General features: G+C 43.0%; 2 protein-coding genes across 3 annotated transcripts; one reads left to right on the top strand and one right to left on the bottom strand.

The window, feature by feature from the left end:
* The first annotated feature begins 2,311 nt into the window (after positions 1 to 2,311).
* Positions 2,312 to 14,035, top strand: LOC108001006 (reversion-inducing cysteine-rich protein with Kazal motifs). Of its 2 annotated transcripts, XM_062084858.1 has the most exons (8): positions 2,313 to 2,648; positions 7,970 to 8,022; positions 9,930 to 10,013; positions 10,292 to 10,328; positions 10,404 to 10,736; positions 10,855 to 11,290; positions 11,413 to 12,778; positions 12,899 to 14,035. In XM_062084858.1, exons 1-8 carry the CDS (start codon positions 2,510 to 2,512, stop codon positions 13,283 to 13,285), a joined length of 2,835 nt encoding a protein of 944 aa, XP_061940842.1. In that variant the 5' UTR covers positions 2,313 to 2,509; the 3' UTR covers positions 13,286 to 14,035. The 2 variants fall into 2 exon arrangements, with proteins under 2 accessions (XP_016917274.2, XP_061940842.1); XM_017061785.3 differs by lacking the exon at positions 9,930 to 10,013 and having other exon boundaries at positions 2,312 to 2,648.
* Positions 8,990 to 18,775, bottom strand: LOC108001005 (probable ATP-dependent RNA helicase DDX46). The gene is made up of 7 exons (XM_017061784.3): positions 17,891 to 18,775; positions 17,543 to 17,746; positions 17,207 to 17,354; positions 16,803 to 17,117; positions 16,390 to 16,717; positions 15,190 to 16,312; positions 8,990 to 15,112 (listed from the first exon to the last, which is right to left on the bottom strand). The coding sequence occupies exons 1-7, from the start codon at positions 17,908 to 17,910 to the stop codon at positions 14,158 to 14,160; spliced, it is 3,093 nt and encodes a 1,030-aa protein (XP_016917273.1). The 5' UTR covers positions 17,911 to 18,775; the 3' UTR covers positions 8,990 to 14,157.
* Between the last annotated feature and the right edge of the window lie 871 nt (positions 18,776 to 19,646).

Raw genomic sequence — 19,646 nt, 5'->3', positions numbered from 1 at the left:
TGTCCCTCCTCCTCCTCCTCCTTTTCCTTTCGCTCGTTCGAAGGGTGCGTGAGTCAAATACTTGAAACGTGCATGCACAGAAAGTAAATCGCCGGCGAATTTATTTCACCAACCTCCTCGGGACACCTCGAGTTTTCACGATGGCCAATTCGAACGAGGTGGATATCGAGGAAAAAATTTGAAACGAATCTTGCGTATTAAACACTAGAAAATATACGTTCCCGAGACAGATCCCCGTCCACTAATGGAAAATTTAAATTTTATATGGCCAGAGCCAATAGATGCACGAGATATGGTCCAATTAAACGATGCTCGCCACTTGGATAATTAATAACCATTGTGACTACTTGAGTGAGTTAAGTAGAGCCGAGCGAAGTCCGAGCATTGCAAAAACGTGTTTCTGGCACGACGATCGTTTCATCGATGGAAAACGAGCGTCGAAGGTAGACTCTTGTGAAACGTTTGACCGAGAGGCATTAAAAAAAAAAAAAGAATAACCAGAGCCATAGGATAGACGTATATCATCTGCAATTATCGAACAGAATTTAATCGTTACGTATTATTAATCGCATCGTTACCCCATTACTTCCGCTTCGTTTAACAACTTCGCTCAAATTGCCTATTATGTATTTATCCGAGTGAAAAGAGACACTCTCTGGTCACTGTACTCGCGAGGGGGAAATTTTAAAAGGCGTTTTCTACCCACGAATGTCTTTGTCAGCGGTTCAAAAGTGAGCCACGAGCGGGACTGGTATACAAGAGAGCTCTATATACGAAGATAATGCCATCAACCGTTCATTTTGCAAATTAGTCGTTGAGAGCGTAGCAGCGTTACATTAATAATCGTCTTCATAGCGTACAAAGTGACGGTGGTACGGCATAAACCGGTATACATTTGCGGAGAACTTCGCCAGGTATTTATCGATGTTCAACTGGAAACTGGTTTTCATCCACGGGTTTTCTTTTCTCTCTTTCTCTCTCTTTCTCTCTCTCTTTTTCTTATTCTACCAATCTGTGTACGGATTACGAATTTCCCTCGACTCGAGCTTTCGCGTTTCCTTTCGAAACCTTCTCCTCCACCGACGACTTGGACCGCGAATTGCAATTATACGAGCCGTGACTCGTGCACCATGAATCGTATGATTATCGACGATAAAATTGTTATCTCAAATAACGGTCTGATGGTTTGGGTGTGCGCATTTACGAGAATGAAATAACAAGCCTATTCTATAAAGGAGAAACCAGCGGACGGAAGAAAGTTGATAAAGATGCGAAAGAAGAGAGAGAAAGAGAGGGAGAGAACAGCTCTCGAGGAGGAACAATCCATCCACAGCCTACGTGCGGATTCAAACGGATTTATCGGCGGAATAAATTAATAAATTACCCGAGCATCGAGACGACGATTGACTTCACGAGGGGTTCGTAACGCGACCCATCCCGCATCGATCATTTCGAGTCGTTTTTGATTATATAAATAAAAATACGTCCCGATATAAAAAAGACAAAACGTAGAAACATTTCAATTTTCAATTTCCAAATCGTTCGTCCCTCGCGAGTTTAAATCTCATTTTTGTATCGAGATATATTGGATAACGAGATATCGCGCAACTCATTATTCACGAGCAATAGTAAGTAAACATATTCCCGCCCCGATGAATAAATGGCGGCAGCGCGAATCATTGCCCGTAGCAGGGATCGTAATAGAATGAACGATATCCCGTATCTTTAACGATATGCTCACGACGATTATGCTCGCTCGTAATATTCGTCTCAATCGCTATCAAAGGAAGTACAAGCACGGGTTATCGGTTTATCCGGTGCAGGAATGCAGTTTTCTAACCGACGGGCCCGGTTCAACTTTCAGACCGTGCGACTTCCCTCGAATTTATGACTTTCGATGGGATCTCGTTTTTCGGGGTATATATACACATATATACATACAGTCAACGTTTGGCTAATCTGTTTGGGGAGAGATAACGGAGAATTTGACCAACTGCTATCGATCCTGACAATGTACGATTATGCTCCGTGGTCGTCGTCCTATGCGGGATTCCTCCTCGTGTGGATGCAACGAAAAGGAGGGAAGGAGGGGAAAAAATACGTTACGCACATAGCAAAGATCGTGTGGGTACTGTTCAAAGATGTCACAATAGAAGTTGCACTGCGTGACAACGCGCCACGCGTCTTTTCCCTCCTCCTACACGCAATCTCTCCGTTCCTATCTCACTCTCTTTAAACGCTCCTCTTTCCCTCTCCCTCTCCCTCCCTCCTCCTTCCTCCCGTTCTCTCATCTCTTTCTTCCTCTCACCCACCCGGTAAAAAGCTTGGCGGAGAGACTCGAGGCTGCGAATGCCACGAAAAGCTCAGTCGCTCGCGGACTGCGCTCCGGTGCACCTCGTTCCTCGCGCGGGTCCGCTTCCCGCTCCGATATGCCCTTGTCTGTTACGCTCGTTCGCGACGTTTCCTATATTTCGCGCCCCCGTTTCCGTTTATCATTGAAGATGCGTGGATGGGGCGGCCAGTGATCGTTATGGAGATTGGGCAGCGATTATCTGGAAATCTGCCCCGCTCGGCCATGCTCGCGATCGTTTCGTTCACGATGTTGGCGGTCATCGCTGTCGCCAATCCTTTCCTCGACGCTGCGCAAGGTAATTCATTTATTTGTCGCTTTATGTCACTCCGCCAATTTTACGACTGTCGCGCGATCAAGAAACTCGACGCTCGAGCTCGCGAAAAAGATCAAAGGGAAGAGGAGGAGGAGGAGAAGGAGGAGGAGGAGAAGAAGAAAAAGAAGAAGAAGGTTTTTTTAGAGGTCGATAGCTCACCTCGACTTTGCGTTATTGCGGCGGCGTATAGATAAATCGCCATTATTTTATTTTATTTTTTTTTTTTTTGAAAACACAAAGCGGATACCAACGACCGGTTGTTATTTCGTCGCCACGTTAAAATAATAATACGAGGTCGAACAATTTTACCGTATATTTACGAAGACTCGTAATCTTCGCGAGCCTTTTTGTGTCATCGCGCCAGAGAGAAGATATCGACGACAACTTCTGGCCACATGTGCGTTCCTTCCTTGTGCTCTCTTTCTCTCTCTCTCTCCCTCTCTCTCTCTCTCTTTCTCTCTTCTCCTCTCTCTTTTCCTTCTATTAATTCTCGTCGCTTTTGTCAAGCGATTTAGTTTCTTTTTTTCTTTTTTTCTTCTCGAACGCCTCTTCCGCCGTGCGATTCGCGCGGTGATTTCTTAATGCTTTCCCTTCTTCGATCCTCTTATCGTCAACACACTCGAGGAGCCGAGACGAGGTTTTCTTTATCGAGTTTCCGCGCCCAAGTGTGCTCGAGCGTCGATAGAAACTTCGCTTCTCACGGGATCTTCTCAATGGGACGAAAAAAAATGACTCCTCGCGAGTCATCTTCCGTCCTCATTTTTCCCGAATCGAAGCTTCGTGAAAATGAATTTGTCGTTGAAATTGAATAACAACAACAATAATAAGAAAATAACGTTCGTTCCGCATTTCGTCATTCGGTCCTCTGATCTTTAATCTCTCCCTCTCTCCCTCTCTCTCCCTCCCTCCCTCTTCTCGTTCTATCTCGAAATTTACTCGGTGCACGTGCGTGCGAACGAGGTGTCGCTAACGGTCCTTCGCCTCTGCCTCTCTTCAACACGGTTCGAACGCGTCCACGGATCTTGCACAAAAAGATGAAAAAGAGTTACACGTATATAAGCGGGGAACCGGCATTGGCAACCGTGTATTCACGCGTAACATTCTTTATATACGATAATTTTTGACAATTCGATAACGATATCGAGATTTTCATTCTCAGAAACGCGTCTCTCTTTCACACTTCCGTCTTCTCTCTTCCCGCGAATATTAACACATACACGTAACGGCCGACGATCCAATTGATATCTCGTAATTTCCTCTCGAATCCCTTTTTCACGTCTATCAGTGAACAGCAGCAGCGAGCAGAGAAACGAAGTAGTAGTGTATCGCTCGTAAAACCAGCTCCTATATATTTCGTCGTGCCGTATACAATGCTAATGCGCGGCAAGCATCTCTAGGTATCGGTTTTATCGAAAACCTTCGTCGTTTCACGCCGTGGAACAGGCGTTTGTTTCGCGTGCGGTAGTGATGAGGGATCGATGCGACAAAGCGTTGAAACTTGTATCGAGAGATAGGAACGATAAGGCACAAGTCGAAGAGTTTCGGCTCCATCCATCGAGGAGGTTAGGTTCAAGATTCATTCGCGAATACCTGTTGCTCGTAGTCGCGATAAAAACAACGCGGTTAACGTGTCGTCCGATCGAGGCGTATAATTTTATGCTTTATGGATGCGCCGTGAAGGAGGAAGGTCCGTGAAATAATATATCCGACTTGGCGAGAGGCGTTGAGACGAGGAAAGACGGGGGAGGGGGGAAGAATAAGAGGGAGAAGGGAGGTGGGGGAAGGGAGGACACATCGTTACGTGGCCACCGGCTTTTTAAACCATGTTAATACGCCAGATCATAGTAATTTTAACGCACGCCCTGTACGTAAATCCTTTCTATGCCGAGCGTGCAATTTAGCCTGTCTTTCAACTTGGAAATTGGAACGCGACGTTGCGCAAGCGATTTATAGCAACACTTTGAATCGTATATCGATCGAGGGATTGGTCTGTTTGGTTAATTAAAATGGCGATCATCCTTGTCGATCGTTCGTCTCGTACGGATGGCCTGAGTTTATTAATCGACCGAAAGGTCTTCTTCCCGAGTTAACCCTTCTTACGGAGCAAGCAGCGACGAACGTTCGTCCGTTGTACAATTCATCCAACGTTCTTCAAATCTCGTTCCATCTGAACGAGGATCTAACCGAATAACGAGGATCAGAAAAAGTATTTGGAACGCGTGGTTAGTTAGATTTGATGATAGTATATATACGTATATGTATTCAGCATGATCTGCAATTAACGTTCCTGGAAACTTTAACGTTCTGTCCTTTTACGAGCAATCGAGTGGATTTCAGTTGAACGACTTCGTCACGTTTTCCTCGTAAAGCGAGATTCTCCGATCTCTGATCGCATTATCAACCATACTTTGTACTTAATAACGTTAAGAAAGAATCTTGATTTGATAATTTCCTATTTGATATTTAAATTTCCTAGTAGTGTAAAAAAGAAAGAAAAAAGGAGGAAATTAGATCACCGTATAAAAGTTGGTTCAAAGATTCCTATAAAGTCCCTCTGGTTACTACCGAAGAGATTCGGCAAAAGGAACGATTTCTTTAGACCGGTCGTCGCGAAACGCGTTGCCGAAGAAAGGAACGAGACGCCAAAACGAAGGGGTTAAAGGAGAACGCGACTTCCAATCGGCAAGGCCCTGACACGGTCCACAAGCCGCGTGCAAAGGCATACACACTGCCCGGTACATGTTCGTGGCGAGTCGTGAGGAAAGTGGAGAGAGAGAGAAACAGAAAGAGAAAGAGAGAAAGAGAGAGAGAGATAAATAAACACATAAAACCCTCGTGACAGCTTCACACGACGGATAAAAACGTATCGAGACGACACGTATCTTGATTTTCTCCTTTTTATCCCTCCCCCTCCTTTACTCCCACCCTCCATAATTTTTTTTCGCCGATCTTTCACTTCTCGATCGATTCCTCTCTCCCTCTCTCTCCCTCCCTCTCTTTTATTTCTTTCTCGAATGGCAGATATAAGTGGCTTTCCAACGGCTTGGCAGCACTTGCTTCGTTGCAAGTTTGTGTACGATTGTACTAATTAACGCAGTATCCTTTTTGCAGTTTCCTTCCTCCCTCCTTTTCCTTTTTCGTTCTTCTTTTTCTTTCGCCTCGAGTACGGCGTAATTATATCCAAGTTATTATTAACCCGAGCAAAAAGTGTTTTTTTGCCAACGGTACAACAGGAAGAATTCTCGGACTATTCAACGTGGTGTGACGAAAGGGATCGAGGCGCTCGTTGCGCGAAGTGTGATGTAACGCCGTAAGGTTATCGGAATATGGAAAAATCGGTGGACGAGCGAGATTAATCAGGCCAGAGCAGATTGAACGAGAGTTCGATCTCGTAACTTTGCGAAGGATAACTTTTTTCGATAGACGAAAAAAAAAGCTTCCCCGTTTAATCGAGATTCGAAGAACGAGGGACCGTAAGATAAAACGTTTTTTCGAATCTTCTAATCGAATCGATTAGACTAGAAGCGCTGGCGGCTCGCGTTAGTTAATTCATGGAAGTTTCGACTTCCTCGATTTATCTTCCCATCTGGGGGGGAGGGAGAATTGTCATCGTTAGGCGTGGGAGAATCGTGCGAGTTTTACGAGTTGCAACGACGTGGATGTCACGATATGGCGGTGGAAGTCGCAGCTGTGAGAGTGGGCATGGCCCTTTTGCATATATGCAATACACACCGCTCTGTGACACGTCACGCGACGCGCGTGTAGAAATTAACGACGACATCTTCAATTTCGTCGAAAGGACTTTTTCATCTGGAAAGGAGAAAAAGGAAAGGAAAAAAATCGTTTCGCAAAGGAGAGAGAGAGAGAAAGAAAAACGAAGAAATCGTTTATCGAGCGAAAATGATCGATATCGAACGAGGCAAAGGGAAAGTTCGAAAGGAGGTGGTGGAAACGTGCGTCGGGCCTAAATTTACCTGAAAAGTCTCGAGCCGCATTTAACAGCCGCGTTCAAAGAGACAGAGGTCTTGGTCGTTTCATTCGAGTGGATAAAATTAAGGGGACTTTCACGACTTAGATCAGGGCAGAAGTCGAATGAGCGCGAACGACGTCGGCTATTTTTGTGTCGTCCACGAGAGAGAAGCCACAAAACCCGTTACGATTTCAGGCGACGCACTTGCCACGGCGAATTTCACAACTCGTACCGGCCTGGCATCGACCAACATCAAAGGCCATTTTCCTACCTTTCCTCCAACCTTCTAAAATAAGGTTTAACGAGCCACCGATTATTTTTAGATCGGAATCAGATTTGCCAGGAGGATAGAAGAACAACTTCCGTATCCCCCCTCCCTCCCCCTAACTTCGAAATCGATATTCGTCCAGGCCAACAGCTGGTATTTCTTCGAAAACAGGAAATCCTTGCCTTTTTTTCGTCACCTGTACAAACTATTCGGTTAAAACCGAGACACCGTGTTTCGTGTTTTAAAATCATCGAAATTATCGAGGAGGGGTCGAAGGGGGGGAGAAAGAAGTACGTGTAGAAGGGATTAAAAAGAAAAAAAGAAAAGGAAAGAAAATTGCAACGACGAATCGAAGGAAAAAAAATGAATCGCCGACGAATGGAAAGTCGTATACTGTAGGCGAGTCACGCAGAGAGAAACACCACATTCACGGCCGCAATTTGTGCCCGACTGCTATCTATTAACTTAATTGTAACACGCTTCGAACCCTCTTCTTCTGTCTCTGCCCTCCCTCGCTGCGTGTGTCTCGCGTTCATCGTTTATTGTGTGCTCGCCACTCACGATTTCGATCCCCGACGTTCAAAAAGCCAGTTCGACTGGACCCGCATATTACGCCCGTAAAGTCGTAAAAGATCGCTTACGCCGCGGGACGGGGAATGTGACCGCGAGATCGTTTAATAAAAGTAATAATCCAAACTATACGTAGGAAATAATAGAAGATGGAACGATTAATAGAGGATAAAACTCGAGGAGGAGCAATTTTTTCCGTTCCCGAATAATAATTTCTTCGTCCATTTCGTTTCTCGCGGAAGGAAGGAGACAAGAGAGAGAGAAAAAGAGAGAGGGGTTCGAAGAGCCCTTCAAATTTTGAAGATGTACAACTCCCGTCCGCTCGCCACAAAGGCGGATCCTTTCCTCTTTTCTCGTTGACGCAACGCAGGACACGCGTCTGCTTCGTGTCTGGGGAAAATCGGTCCTTCTCCGACGCGCCCCCCCATATCCACATGTTTTCGCAAGCATCGAGAGAAAAAAGAAAAATCTGACTCTATTCTTTGTTTGTTCCAGAGATGTCCTGCTGCTCCTTGGCCGCCGGATCTTGTCGCAACGACTGCTCCAAGGTATACGCGTTTCCCTCCCCGCTTTTATTCTTACCATTTCTCGCAAACGACACGTGGTAACGCATGCACCGCGAGTCGCCCCTCCTCTCCGCCGTTTCTCTCTATTAAATTATACGTCGCGTTAAAGATCCCCGTGGGAATGCGAAAAAGAGAATTTTCAAGGAATATAATTTCGAGCGCGATATCGCCGCATCGCTGCTTGATAAATATCGGCTGGCCCGACCCCGTGCCACGATAAAAGGTATACGAAATATGCCGTGTCCACGGATATATTAGGAGGGCTGGGGAAATAAAAAGGAAACCGCGCGAGAAGGATGGAAGCAGCGGGTGGAAAGGTGAAAGGAGAAAAAGAGGAAGCGCGCGAGCGGTGGTTCTTCGACATGGGCCACAGGTTCGTTCGTGGGGTGCGCGCGTGGTTGTGCAGCTTCTTTAAAAAGTTGGCTCGGGCCCTGCCCCCTCCTCTCGAGATAATATCGGAGACACTAGGGCCCGCTGAGAGATTTACGCACGACCCCCTCGGGGGTCCCGCTCGGCTCATTCATACGCAAATATTACGAATTGACGCGCTCCGTGAACCAGCCACACCGGTATCAATGATATCGTGTTTCCGTGCAATTTGTAGCCGCGAGGGAATCGCGTCTAGGAAGATTCCTCTCCTCTTTCTTTCTACGAAATTCCGTCGGCCCGTTCCGGGGTGGTCCGCGGTGTAATAAATATTTTAATATCGCTTTTCTCGTCGCCTTCGAATTATTATTATTATTATTATTGTTGTTGTTGTTGTTATTATTATTATCGCGAAACGTGAACCGAGTGATTAATGGTCGCGTCCGGTCGAAATGGCCGGAAGTTCTGTTGGCTTCGGCAACAGAGAGACGCCTTAGACCGTTTTATTTATATCTTATGTACGTACATTTTATGTATAGTATATTTTAAATTTCTCTAAAGAAAGAAAAAAAAAAAAAAGAAAAAAGTTTGGATTAAAGTTGACGATACACAGGAGTTGGTAAGGGTTGTGTATGGACGCGTATGTTGCGTTAACAGGGGGTTCGATTTTGCAGGGTTGGAATAACATTTACGTTCGAAAAGTTTGCGAGAAAAATGCACCCCCTTTCGAAATGGCGACGCGGCTCGGCTGTGCATAGCTCCCAGAATATACCACGACAGAAATATGTGCTTCGTCTCCTCGGTTCGCTATCGTTTACGCCCTTAACATTTGCAACAGTTCAACTGTGAAAAGTTCTATTTAAAAACTTTACACGCGCTTCTTTCTCCCCTTCTTTTTTTTTTTTTTTTTTCGTTACTTTTCTTTCATAAATAAATCGTCAATGGAGAAAGAGAGAGAGAGAGAGAGAATGACGTACACTCGATCGATAGAGAATTAACGTTAAAAACGAATACAACCTGTGACCCAGGCTGCGTCCAAGTCCTAACAGGACCCACCGCACGCCAATGGATAGTCGTAACTCGTAACCGTGACGAGACTACGAAATAGACTTGTACGTCGTCCTCGTGGTGGTGTACGTCGATTGCATTTCGAATGAACCTCTAAATGGTAGAACAGTCGATATCCGTGCGGTCTATTGTCATTCAGAGACGGACAACAGGAAATCGTGGCGACTCGTGAAGCGTACTCGTGTCCTTGATTCTTAATAACTTCTAATGCGTCGTATCTTGCATTCTGAATCGTGGAAATTCCCATCAACATCAGCAGATACTACACAGCTGTGCCGTTCTTTTTCTCCTTTTTCTTCTTCTTCTTCTCCTTCTTCTCCTATTTTTTCCCAACCGTTTCAAACCTTTTTCCTCTCTTTCTCTCTCTTTCTCTCCTTTTGTGTATAAATGTCGACGTTCGAATCGATAAAAAAAAGAAAAGAAAGAAAGAAAAAGTGGTGTCGCGATGCTTTCAGATCTCACTGGTAGCATTGGGGGCAGAAGCAGAGGCAAGGGAGAACGCGACACAGCGCTTGCTAGAGTTATGTTCCCTCGAGCTGGTAAGCCGCTTTTAATCGATCCTTTTAATCCGTACTCGATGGTCAAAGATCGTCGTGTCGAATATACGAAACCAATTCCTGCGACAATACTTTGAACGATTCAGGGGAAAAAAAGGAAGAAAAAGAAAAAAAAAAAAAGAAAAAAGGAACGTGAGATCGATAGACTCGCGTTACAAAAGATTCTCGCGATACCTTTTTCTCACGTTCGCCTCGGTTTTCACTCCCTCTCCGTGTGTAATCCTCGCCTCCTCCAACTTTTCTTTATTATTTTCTTTCAGACAGAATTCTGGGGTTGCGTGAACTCGACGTTAAATGGTAAGAGAATTTTTGGATCAACTCCTTTCGAAGCAAAATTATTAATTATTAACCCTTCTTGACACTCTCCGATAGAGGTGAAAAGACACGAGAATTGGACAGGGAGGCGATGCTGTTACCTGGTGCAGAATCCGATATGTCGATCCACGTGCGCTCTGTCAGGATCGAGGCGAAATCTGAACGAATCTTGTCGACCAAGCGACGAACCCGAGTTCTTTTCCTGTCTGGAAAGGCGGGAGGAAGCTGAACATTGTTGCGGCAAAGTGTCCAATGATACGTGCAGAACCGTATGCCAAAATCTGTTTTACAAGCGCGAGAAAATTTCAAGTCGGAACGGATGCTTCCACCAAATGCCAAAGTGTTTGAAAAGCGTGACAGAAGTGAAACATGCTGAAAATCCAAAACAACGTGCGTAGAAAAGGGACGATCAACGATTATTTCTCTCCCTTTTTTTTTCCTTCTCTGCGTAATTTCCAATTCTTTTGTCCTTTCTCGTAACTGGGATATATCCTTTCTTTCGCAACAGATTTGCATTGCTGCAACAAGGCGGACAGTTTAACGTGCATGGAAACGTGTAAAAAGATCCTGTACACGGCAACAACCGATCGAGAGATCTTGAACGCGTTAACGGAAAAATGCGGACCGCCAATTTCCCCTCAATCGCCGTTTTGGAGCTGTCTAATGAAGTCCGGCTCGCCGAAGCCGGTCCGTCTACCTCTAGATGCGGGCAAATTGTCATGCTGTACCAAAGCAATCAAGCCAAAGTGCCAGGATCTGTGTTGGAGGGCGTTCAAAGCAGACTGGGAATCCTCTTGGCATCCTCTCGACGCCGAATGCTTGTCCTCGAGCCAGGAAGGAGAGCTGAGGCGGTGCCTCGAGGATACGGACGATCCTTGCGAAATGGGCTGCGCAGGATTGTCCTACTGCACGCGATTCAACGACAGGTCGACGACACTCTTTAGGTGAAACGTCTCTCCTTTGCTTTCGCTTTTGGACCGCGGCCAACTCTACTACCGCTTCTCTATTCTTATTCCCCCCTTCTCTTCTTTCTTTCTTTCTTTCTTTTCGTTCTTTTATCCCTCAGGAGTTGTTCGGCCACGACCGACGAAGCGGCTAAATTCGAAGCTCACCACTGGTCCAGAGGCGGAATCATCCGAGGATTGAGCCTGCCGATTCGAGTGGCCGCGACCTGCCCACCGGAAACTCTCCGCGCGGCCGCTTGCCTGCTGCAACTGAGACCGTGCGAAACGAAGAGTCACGAGACGAGACTTTGTCGGGAGGATTGTCTAGAGTTGATGGCAAGTTGCGTGGATTGGTCCGCTATCACCGGCCCCCACACGGCGGCCACGTTGTGCGCCAAGCTCTCGCCTGCCAAGTCCGACGCGCCTTGCGTGTCCCTGAAACCGTTTCTGGAGGATCCGCAGGACAACGAGTCCGTGGTGCGTCTCGAGGAGGACATTACGACCCCTTGCAAGATTAATCCCTGCGCCCAAGGCGAAATCTGTCAGCTCCTCCACTACGGGCGCCAAGCGTACCGTTGCGTCCCAGCCTGCTTCCTCGGGAAAATGTCCAAGCAATTGGTGCCCGTAGGCTCCTGGGTACAAATTCCGAGTTTCAACCAGGGCTCCCATCAAATCTGCCAGTGCACCTCGTACGGTTTAGACAAGTGTAAGATGTTGAATTACGTTAAATTCAATCCGTGCTCGATACACAATCAGATCATCGCCCACAAAGCCAATTTTTACGTCGAGTGCAATCCCTGCCACTGTTTCGAGGGCGAGTACACGTGCTCGAAAAAGAATTGCGGGGAGATCCCCTCGCTGCCCTGCGACTGCCCGCCTCATTACGTCCCCGTCTGCGGAAAATTGGGCTTCACCTTCGCGTCTGGCTGCCTGGCAACTTGCGCGAGAATGTCCGTGAACGACGTGGAGTTCGGCAGTTGTTCGTCCCGGGATCCCTGCGCCTCGAGCCCGTGCGACACCACGGAGAAATGCGTGGCGAGGAGCAGGGTGTGCTTGTCCGAGCTTCACAAACCTTGCCGCCAATACGAGTGCGTCCCTCTTGACTGCGACCCTCGGGACGAGGCTGGCGGCCCAGTATGCGACAAAGAAAACCGTCAACACCGATCAATGTGCGCGATGATACGGGCCGGGGCTACTTTGGGATACAGGGGGCATTGTTTGGAAGGGTGTACCTTGCGTGGTCCCGTTTGTGGCGCTAACGGGGAAGTTTACGCAAACGAGTGTGCCGCCTGGGCGGAGAGGACGGTGGTGGATTACTTTGGCCCTTGTGCGGCTGTTGGGTTGATAGGCGACCAAGCTAAGCCTCGCTGCGGCGATTTGGTACAGTGTCCACGATTGATCGAGCCGTATTGCGTCGGAGTGACGCCGCCCGGCGCTTGTTGTCCAGTCTGCGGTGGGGCGGCTAAGCTATTTTATTCCAAGAAACAGGTATGTTCGCGCTACGTTACTCTCTGCTCTTCTACGTTTTTGCAAAAAAAAAGAAGAAAAAGGATAAAACGTTATTATTAATATATTTTATTGTCTGATTGGTTTTTCTGTTTTTTGAAGTTGGATAGGATATACTACGTGATGAAGGAGGACATCGATAAAGACACGGTTACGCTCGAGGTCCTGTTGTCAGCCTTGGCGCGACAGATTCAAGTGGCACAATGCGTTCTTCGTGGCATGATGACACCGGATCGTGACATATTCATCGTTGTACAACCTACATCGAGAAAGCCTTCGACTCTGCAATTAAGGGCTTGTGTGACCGAGACTGAAAAACTAGTTACTAGAATTTTAGAAAGGAGCCCTAAAATCACGGTGGAAGTACCCTTAAGCGCGCTCATCAGAGCGGAAATTGCTCATAGTTACATATCAAGTGCCATGACCATTGGAGGATATGTTACGCAAATTTTTCTTGCAATTTTTCTCTACCTTTACGTAATTTTTTAGCAATCGAGTCAGAGATGTGAACAGGAATAACGAGGATATCACCGATCGCGATAAACAGATGATTTAATTACCGCGATCAGCGATAATCTTGATTTCGCATTTCTCAAAGTGTGTTGAAGCATTTCTTTTTTTTTTTTTTTAACCTAATGACTTTACCGCTCGCGGTATCGTCGAGTTTCATGACTGTGATTCTTCTAGTGCCTAACGTAATATAACGGAAAAGTAGAGTGTATTTTCGTCTCTTAATATTTGCCAAAGAAAAGGGGAGTACGTGGAACATGTACAAAGGCACATGAATTACCCAAATTACGAGAAAAAAAAAAAAACAAATTGGTAGTTGAAGGGTGATTGATGTTGCTCGTTGTAAGCTGTAAATAAAGTTAAAAAAGTCCTAACTTAAGTTACCAAACAAAGTGTCTCATGATTGTTACATTATACATATATTCTCTGCAGATACAATAATCTATTAAAAAAAAAATATATATATATATATACATATATATATATATATGTATTTATATATATATATCTATCGCGTCAAGCGTTCCAAATTTTGTGTCATATCGTGCGTTTGATAGTCAGAATCTCTTAATTGTAGTAAGTCGAAATAAATTTGGATCGCTTGCAGATACTTTGATAGCTGAATCGATACTCCCATAATTGTTAAGCAAATTTCGCACGTTATTGTATTGTTAAATACAAAGTGTTTTATATAAACATTTGTAAGTTTAATAAATTTCTAATATTTTACTCGTACGTTATTCAATGAAAATAATATACTATATATATATATATATATGCGTAAAATGCATGTACAACGAAAAACACTTCATTTTTTTCTTTCTTTTTTTCTTTTTCTTTTTTTTTTCTTTTTATAAAACCTTGTATCTACCACGAGATGCGGTATGCGCACCAGACGCTTGCAACTTAATTAATTCTTCTTTGATCAGTCGTGAAACTTCTGCTTTGGCCTTGCTAACAGCTAATTCGCTAGTAGACTCAATAGCGAGATATAGTTTCCTCTCGCCTTCAGGCGGTGCTTTACCAGGTGCTATATAAGTACCCCTAACCGTCAGACCTGCCTCAGAATATTCTGAAATCTGTGCGAGAGCTTCCTTGCTCGTAACACGCCATCTAGCTTGCTGTGGGAAGTCGTTAATCTCTAATTCTTCTTCGTATTTACGGAACGTTTGTTCACCAGCCTCTACATCGCTTTCCACGAGATCTTCTTCACGAGGTTGGTAATTCAATTTCGTGTTCAACTTCGCGGCCAATTGTTCGGCGACCGTTTTCGCCGTAATAAGATTGGTAGGACCAGCACCTTTAAGTATAGCTTCGGCCGCTTGTTGCGTTGCACCCTTTGCCTCGGCTCCCAAATTTTTGGCTATGTTGATCTTGGATGCTAATCGTCTAGCTAATTCTAACTTATCGGTTGCACTTGGCACAGGTTGACCAGGAACTGCGATATTGGTGGCAGAAGGTCTAGCAATCTCACGGACCGTCCTTTTCGGTGCCAGCATACTCTCTATTTGTTGGTCGATGTCATTCTCTATATCTTCATCATCCGAGTCTTGTAATCCCAGAGCTGCCTTCTGGAACTTCTTCTTCTCGTTAGCTAAGGCTGCTTCCGATTCATCAAACTTGAACCCTTTCCCACTGAAGCCACCCCCAGTGTGAACCTTTTTACCGTCCGCTGCCTGTCGGGCTTTATACCCTTCCCAAAGTTGACGTAATGGCTCCGGAACGGGGACACCTGCTAATTCATGAGCGCGCAAAATATCACCCGCATAACGTTCTTGTTCTGATGTGATAAAAGTGTATGCGTATCTATAAATGAAAAACAATTTTTAATTTTTTTCGATCGTTTACATATACATCTCTCTTTAGATAGAACAGAAATTTACCCTTTATTTCCAGCTCTTCCTGTTCTCCCACATCTGTGTACATAATCTTCGTAATGATTCGGACAATCGTAATTTACTACAAGTATGAGATGCTTAACATCTAAACCTCTAGCAGCGACCGATGTGGCCACTAATAGCTTCGTTCTACCAGCTTTGAAATCTAATATCGTTGAATCCCTATCGCATTGATCGATACCACCGTGAAGCGACATACAGGAATAAGATGCTTTCATAAGATCTTTCAACAAAGTATCTGCATTTTCTTGTTTATCGACAAATATTATTGCGGAACCTTTGTCTTGATAATGACCAAGAATTTCAAGTAATTTGTAAAACTTTTGATCTTCTTCGAGAACTACCACGTGCTGTTCAACATCTTTACAAACGATAGATCTTCCACCGACTTGAACTTCTACGGGTCTGGTCAGAATTCTTCTTGCTAATGCTTCCATTTGACGAGGGAATGTTGCGCTGAAGAGCACGGTTTGTCGATCAGGTCTAACGTTTTCCATAATGCGCATTACTTGGGGCTCGAAACCCATATCGAACATTCTATCCGCTTCATCGAGAACTACGTAAGTTACTCTACGTAAATTTGTTACTCGTCCACTGTTAGCGGCCAACATATCTATCATTCTGCCCGGCGTACAAACAATTATTTCAGCACCTCTCTTCAATTCCGCTATCTGTTCCGATATACCAGTTCCGCCATAAACGCAAACGTGGGACAGTCCCAAAGATTTGGTGAATTTTTTCGAATCTCTTCCGATTTGCATGCATAATTCTCTGGTCGGTGTCATGATTAGTGCGATCGGACCATCACCATCTGCTAATGGTGGTTGATCGAGGATATGCCTGAACATCGGCAACAAAAAGGCTAACGTTTTTCCACTACCTGTCTTTGCTATTCCTATCAAATCACGACCAGACATAATCGCTGGAATAGCTTGACATTGAATAGGAGTTGGTTTTTCATAACCAAGTTTCTTTAGCACCTCTAACTCCTTTTTCGTAACACCGCATTGCGCCCATGACTTGATAGGTTTTGGACAACCTTTGCCTTTCACTCGAATACCTTCTAATTCTTCTTTGTATGCTTCTACTTCTTCTGGTGTCATTCGTGCTAAATACACAAAATATTATGATCATTGAAACAAATATACACATGTATAAATTGCGATAAAATATAATCGATTTTACCGATTTCAGGTACTTCAACGTAAAACGATTTTCTGAATGGCTGATATTCTGTTGTTGCGTGATCAACTTTGGCTAGTTCGCGCTTTTGTTTATTCGCAATGCCTGCTGCAGTTTCATGAAGATTTTCTCCTTCCTCTTCGCTAGAATATTCAAGACCATCTTGATTTTGTTCGATTAATTCTCCTTTTTGTTTTTGCACTTTCTTTTTAGCTACTCCAGTAACAATCACAACTCCGCCACTTTGTGTACCTCCTGTACCTGTACCGTTATTAGCATTCTTCCCGCCTTTATTATCGAGTTTATTCACTTTTCGAACTTCTTCCTGAACCTATACAAAAGTTATATTAATTCCTTGCATATTACATGTTACAATAATACATGTGCATAACGTATAGGATATACGTTATGCATACCTCTGCCATAAAGGCATCAAGAGGATCAACTTCTTCCTCATCATCTTTAGCTTCTTCCTTAACCTCTTCCACTTCTTCTTTTGTTTCTCCATCTTCTTTGACTTCCTTGTTACTATTTTGAACAACAGGTGTCTCTTCATCACTGTCATCCTCGAGGGACCACTTTTTCATAGGCAACTGAAGATTTGCTAAAATGGATGCCTTACCGTCTTTCTTAGTTGCCTCCAATTCTTTCTTTTTCCTTTCCGCACGCCACCTCTCTATTCTTTCTCTCCTCTTTTGCATCTCCAGTTCTAATCTTTTCTGTTCCTCTTCCTAACGAATGTGTAATTATAACATAATATTGTAATATCGTAACGTATGAATAAAGATGTTAAACATATTGTTCTAATTAAATTAATTACTTTGTCCAATTTAGTATGATCAAACGGCAACTCATCACTGTCACCCTTCTCTTTCTCCTTTCGCTCTCTCGATCTTGATCTATTCGACCGATCTTTGCCTGAACGCGAAGACTTTGAGCCTGTAAGACGCTTTTCTTTACTGTCTCCACTAGTATACCGAGAACAATCAATGTTAACATTATTATTCCATTATCGTATAAATTTTTGACAAAAACTAAAAATCAAATATGATAAGCTGAAAATCTTTATATAGAAAAATTATAACATAAAAAATATTTAATCATATCTTGTTCCAATTTTATAAAACCAAAAAATTATGCATATATTCATAATTACCGTTTTCTATCGCGATCTCTATCCCTTTCAGAGCGATCTCTTCTATCCCTATCTCGATCTCTAGAACGACTCCTTCTCTCCCTGTGTCGTCCCTTATCACGTTCCCTATCCCTATCTCTGCTCCTAGATCGCCGTCGTTTTTTCTCAGGAGTAGCAGAACGAGATCTTGAACGTGATCTCGATCGTCTTCTATGATGCCTATCCCTACGAAGTAATAGATTTAGATTGCTAATATTAGATCAATAGACATCGAATAAATGATATTGATAGAAAAATTAATGGTTTCTAATAGCAGAGGTAGTAAAATTAACCTAAAAAAAATAGCACAATAAAAATAATTACACTTACTTGTCACTACTTCGAACCATGATCGACGATGGTATTTAATACCAAGAAAATACTGTTGCGAACTTAATTATTTCTCTTATAAGAACATTTGTCACTACTTTCTCCTAATTTTATCACAAAATATACGACATTCACCGTCGTTTACAAACGCAAATCCAAATTTCTCTTACTCTGTTCGATAGTGCTGCCACTTGATTGGAAACTCGAAGCGAAATATAATTTTATAATATGATAATACAGTTTCGGTAATTAACCATTGAAATTTATATCTAAAATAAATCTATCTTTCGTAAACATTAATTAATAATATTAGTTATATATATTATATATATTTTAGAATTATACTATATAATATTGTCTCTCATTGACTTATTATTTTAATTTATTGTTAAATTATTGTTAAAACTTGCAATGTAAAGTCAAATTAATAAAAATCATTTATACGAATTATATTCATCAGTTACCACACATAACTTCTTTTTCTGCACTTTTTGTTTAAAGATTTTTAGAAATATGTTTTCAGCACGAAAATTAAAGTTTAGATCCTTGGAAATAATTTAAAATATCTAAATTTTTTTCCCGATTAATACGTATTTAGAAACATGTTTCGAAGTAATTCAGAAAATGGATGTTACAGCGCCATCCAGCGACAAACAGACGAAACTAATCTTTACATAACAAAATAGAAAATTATAAATTTCGTAACTTTTACGTAAAATTGTTTAACTTTTAAGAGCTTAAATTAAAGATCTGACTTACGGAAATAACTTGAGACTACTCTATCTATCTGATATTCGATCTCTCTTTATCTTATTTTTTAAAGAAATCTCTTCGTCATTCGAGAAATGGCGCTAACGGTCAATTCTTATCCTATCTTTATCCTTCTTCTCGTCTTTTTTTCGTCTTTTTTTATATTCTTCATTTGCGACATTCTGAAGATGGCGCTGATTCCATAATTTTTATTTCTGTCCTTCTCTTACTATTTACTCTCTGTCTATTCTTATTCCGTAAAGTTTACACAATCAAGAGACAATATTGGTCCAATATTTGATTAATTTATCTTGTTTACCCATTAATTAAAAATCTTAACGAACTCTACTTGAATTCTATTTCAACTTTTATACGTTTCACGAATGTATTTTACATGTAAATATATATTTAAATTATTTAACAATATATTCTGTTTTTTTATATATATATATATGTAAAGAAATTTTCCAAAGATCAAAATCATCCTTTCATCTCTAAAGTATAGAACGGATAGAAAGGAGATTAATTCAAATTAAAAGTTATTTGACTCGTTAAATCGTACGTACGATCCCGTATGCTAATCGATCAGAAAACTCGTAAAAGAAGCAGATGGTGAAGACTCGAAGAAGGAAAGTTACTTAAGCAGGTGTAACGTCGAGCACGCGACAGGTGAACGTTGCACTCGTGTGTTTTTCACTGTATATTTTAAGGGATGACGCCAGAGTTGGAAACGAAAGATCTAGAAATATGAGAGAAAGAGAGAGAAAGAGAAGAAAAAGAAAAAGAAAAACAACGAGCCAACACAACAACTGAATGGAACAATCGTTATCTATCGGTAATGATAACTGTAAAATACTTGTATGAGATTTCCATTGAATCTTAAATGGGGAAAGACGAACGAGCACAGAATCCGGGATGGATTCACCCCGTATCACAGAGGCGAGCACAGAGGCGTGGAGAGATGTTGTGCGTGCACGCGATAAAAATGACTCGCCTCGTTTGCTTT

This window comes from Apis cerana, linkage group LG14 (assembly GCF_029169275.1).
Source record: "Apis cerana isolate GH-2021 linkage group LG14, AcerK_1.0, whole genome shotgun sequence".
Taxonomy (NCBI): domain Eukaryota; kingdom Metazoa; phylum Arthropoda; class Insecta; order Hymenoptera; family Apidae; genus Apis; species Apis cerana.
This window is presented reverse-complemented; position numbering and strand designations above follow the sequence as displayed.

Excerpts from the sequence above, each read along its gene's own strand:
- LOC108001005 (XM_017061784.3), bottom strand. The coding sequence starts at position 17,910 with ATGGTTCGAAGTAGTGACAA. Across the intron at positions 17,747-17,890 it reads ATGGTTCGAAGTAGTGACAA|GGATAGGCATCATAGAAGAC; the intron begins GTAAGTGTAATT and ends ATTACTTCGTAG. Across the intron at positions 16,313-16,389 it reads CGTTGAAGTACCTGAAATCG|CACGAATGACACCAGAAGAA; the intron begins GTAAAATCGATT and ends TTGTGTATTTAG.
- LOC108001006 (XM_062084858.1), top strand. The coding sequence starts at position 2,510 with ATGGGGCGGCCAGTGATCGTTATGGAGATTGGGCAGCGATTATCTGGA. Across the intron at positions 8,023-9,929 it reads GTCGCAACGACTGCTCCAAG|ATCTCACTGGTAGCATTGGG; the intron begins GTATACGCGTTT and ends CGATGCTTTCAG. Across the intron at positions 10,329-10,403 it reads CGTGAACTCGACGTTAAATG|AGGTGAAAAGACACGAGAAT; the intron begins GTAAGAGAATTT and ends ACTCTCCGATAG.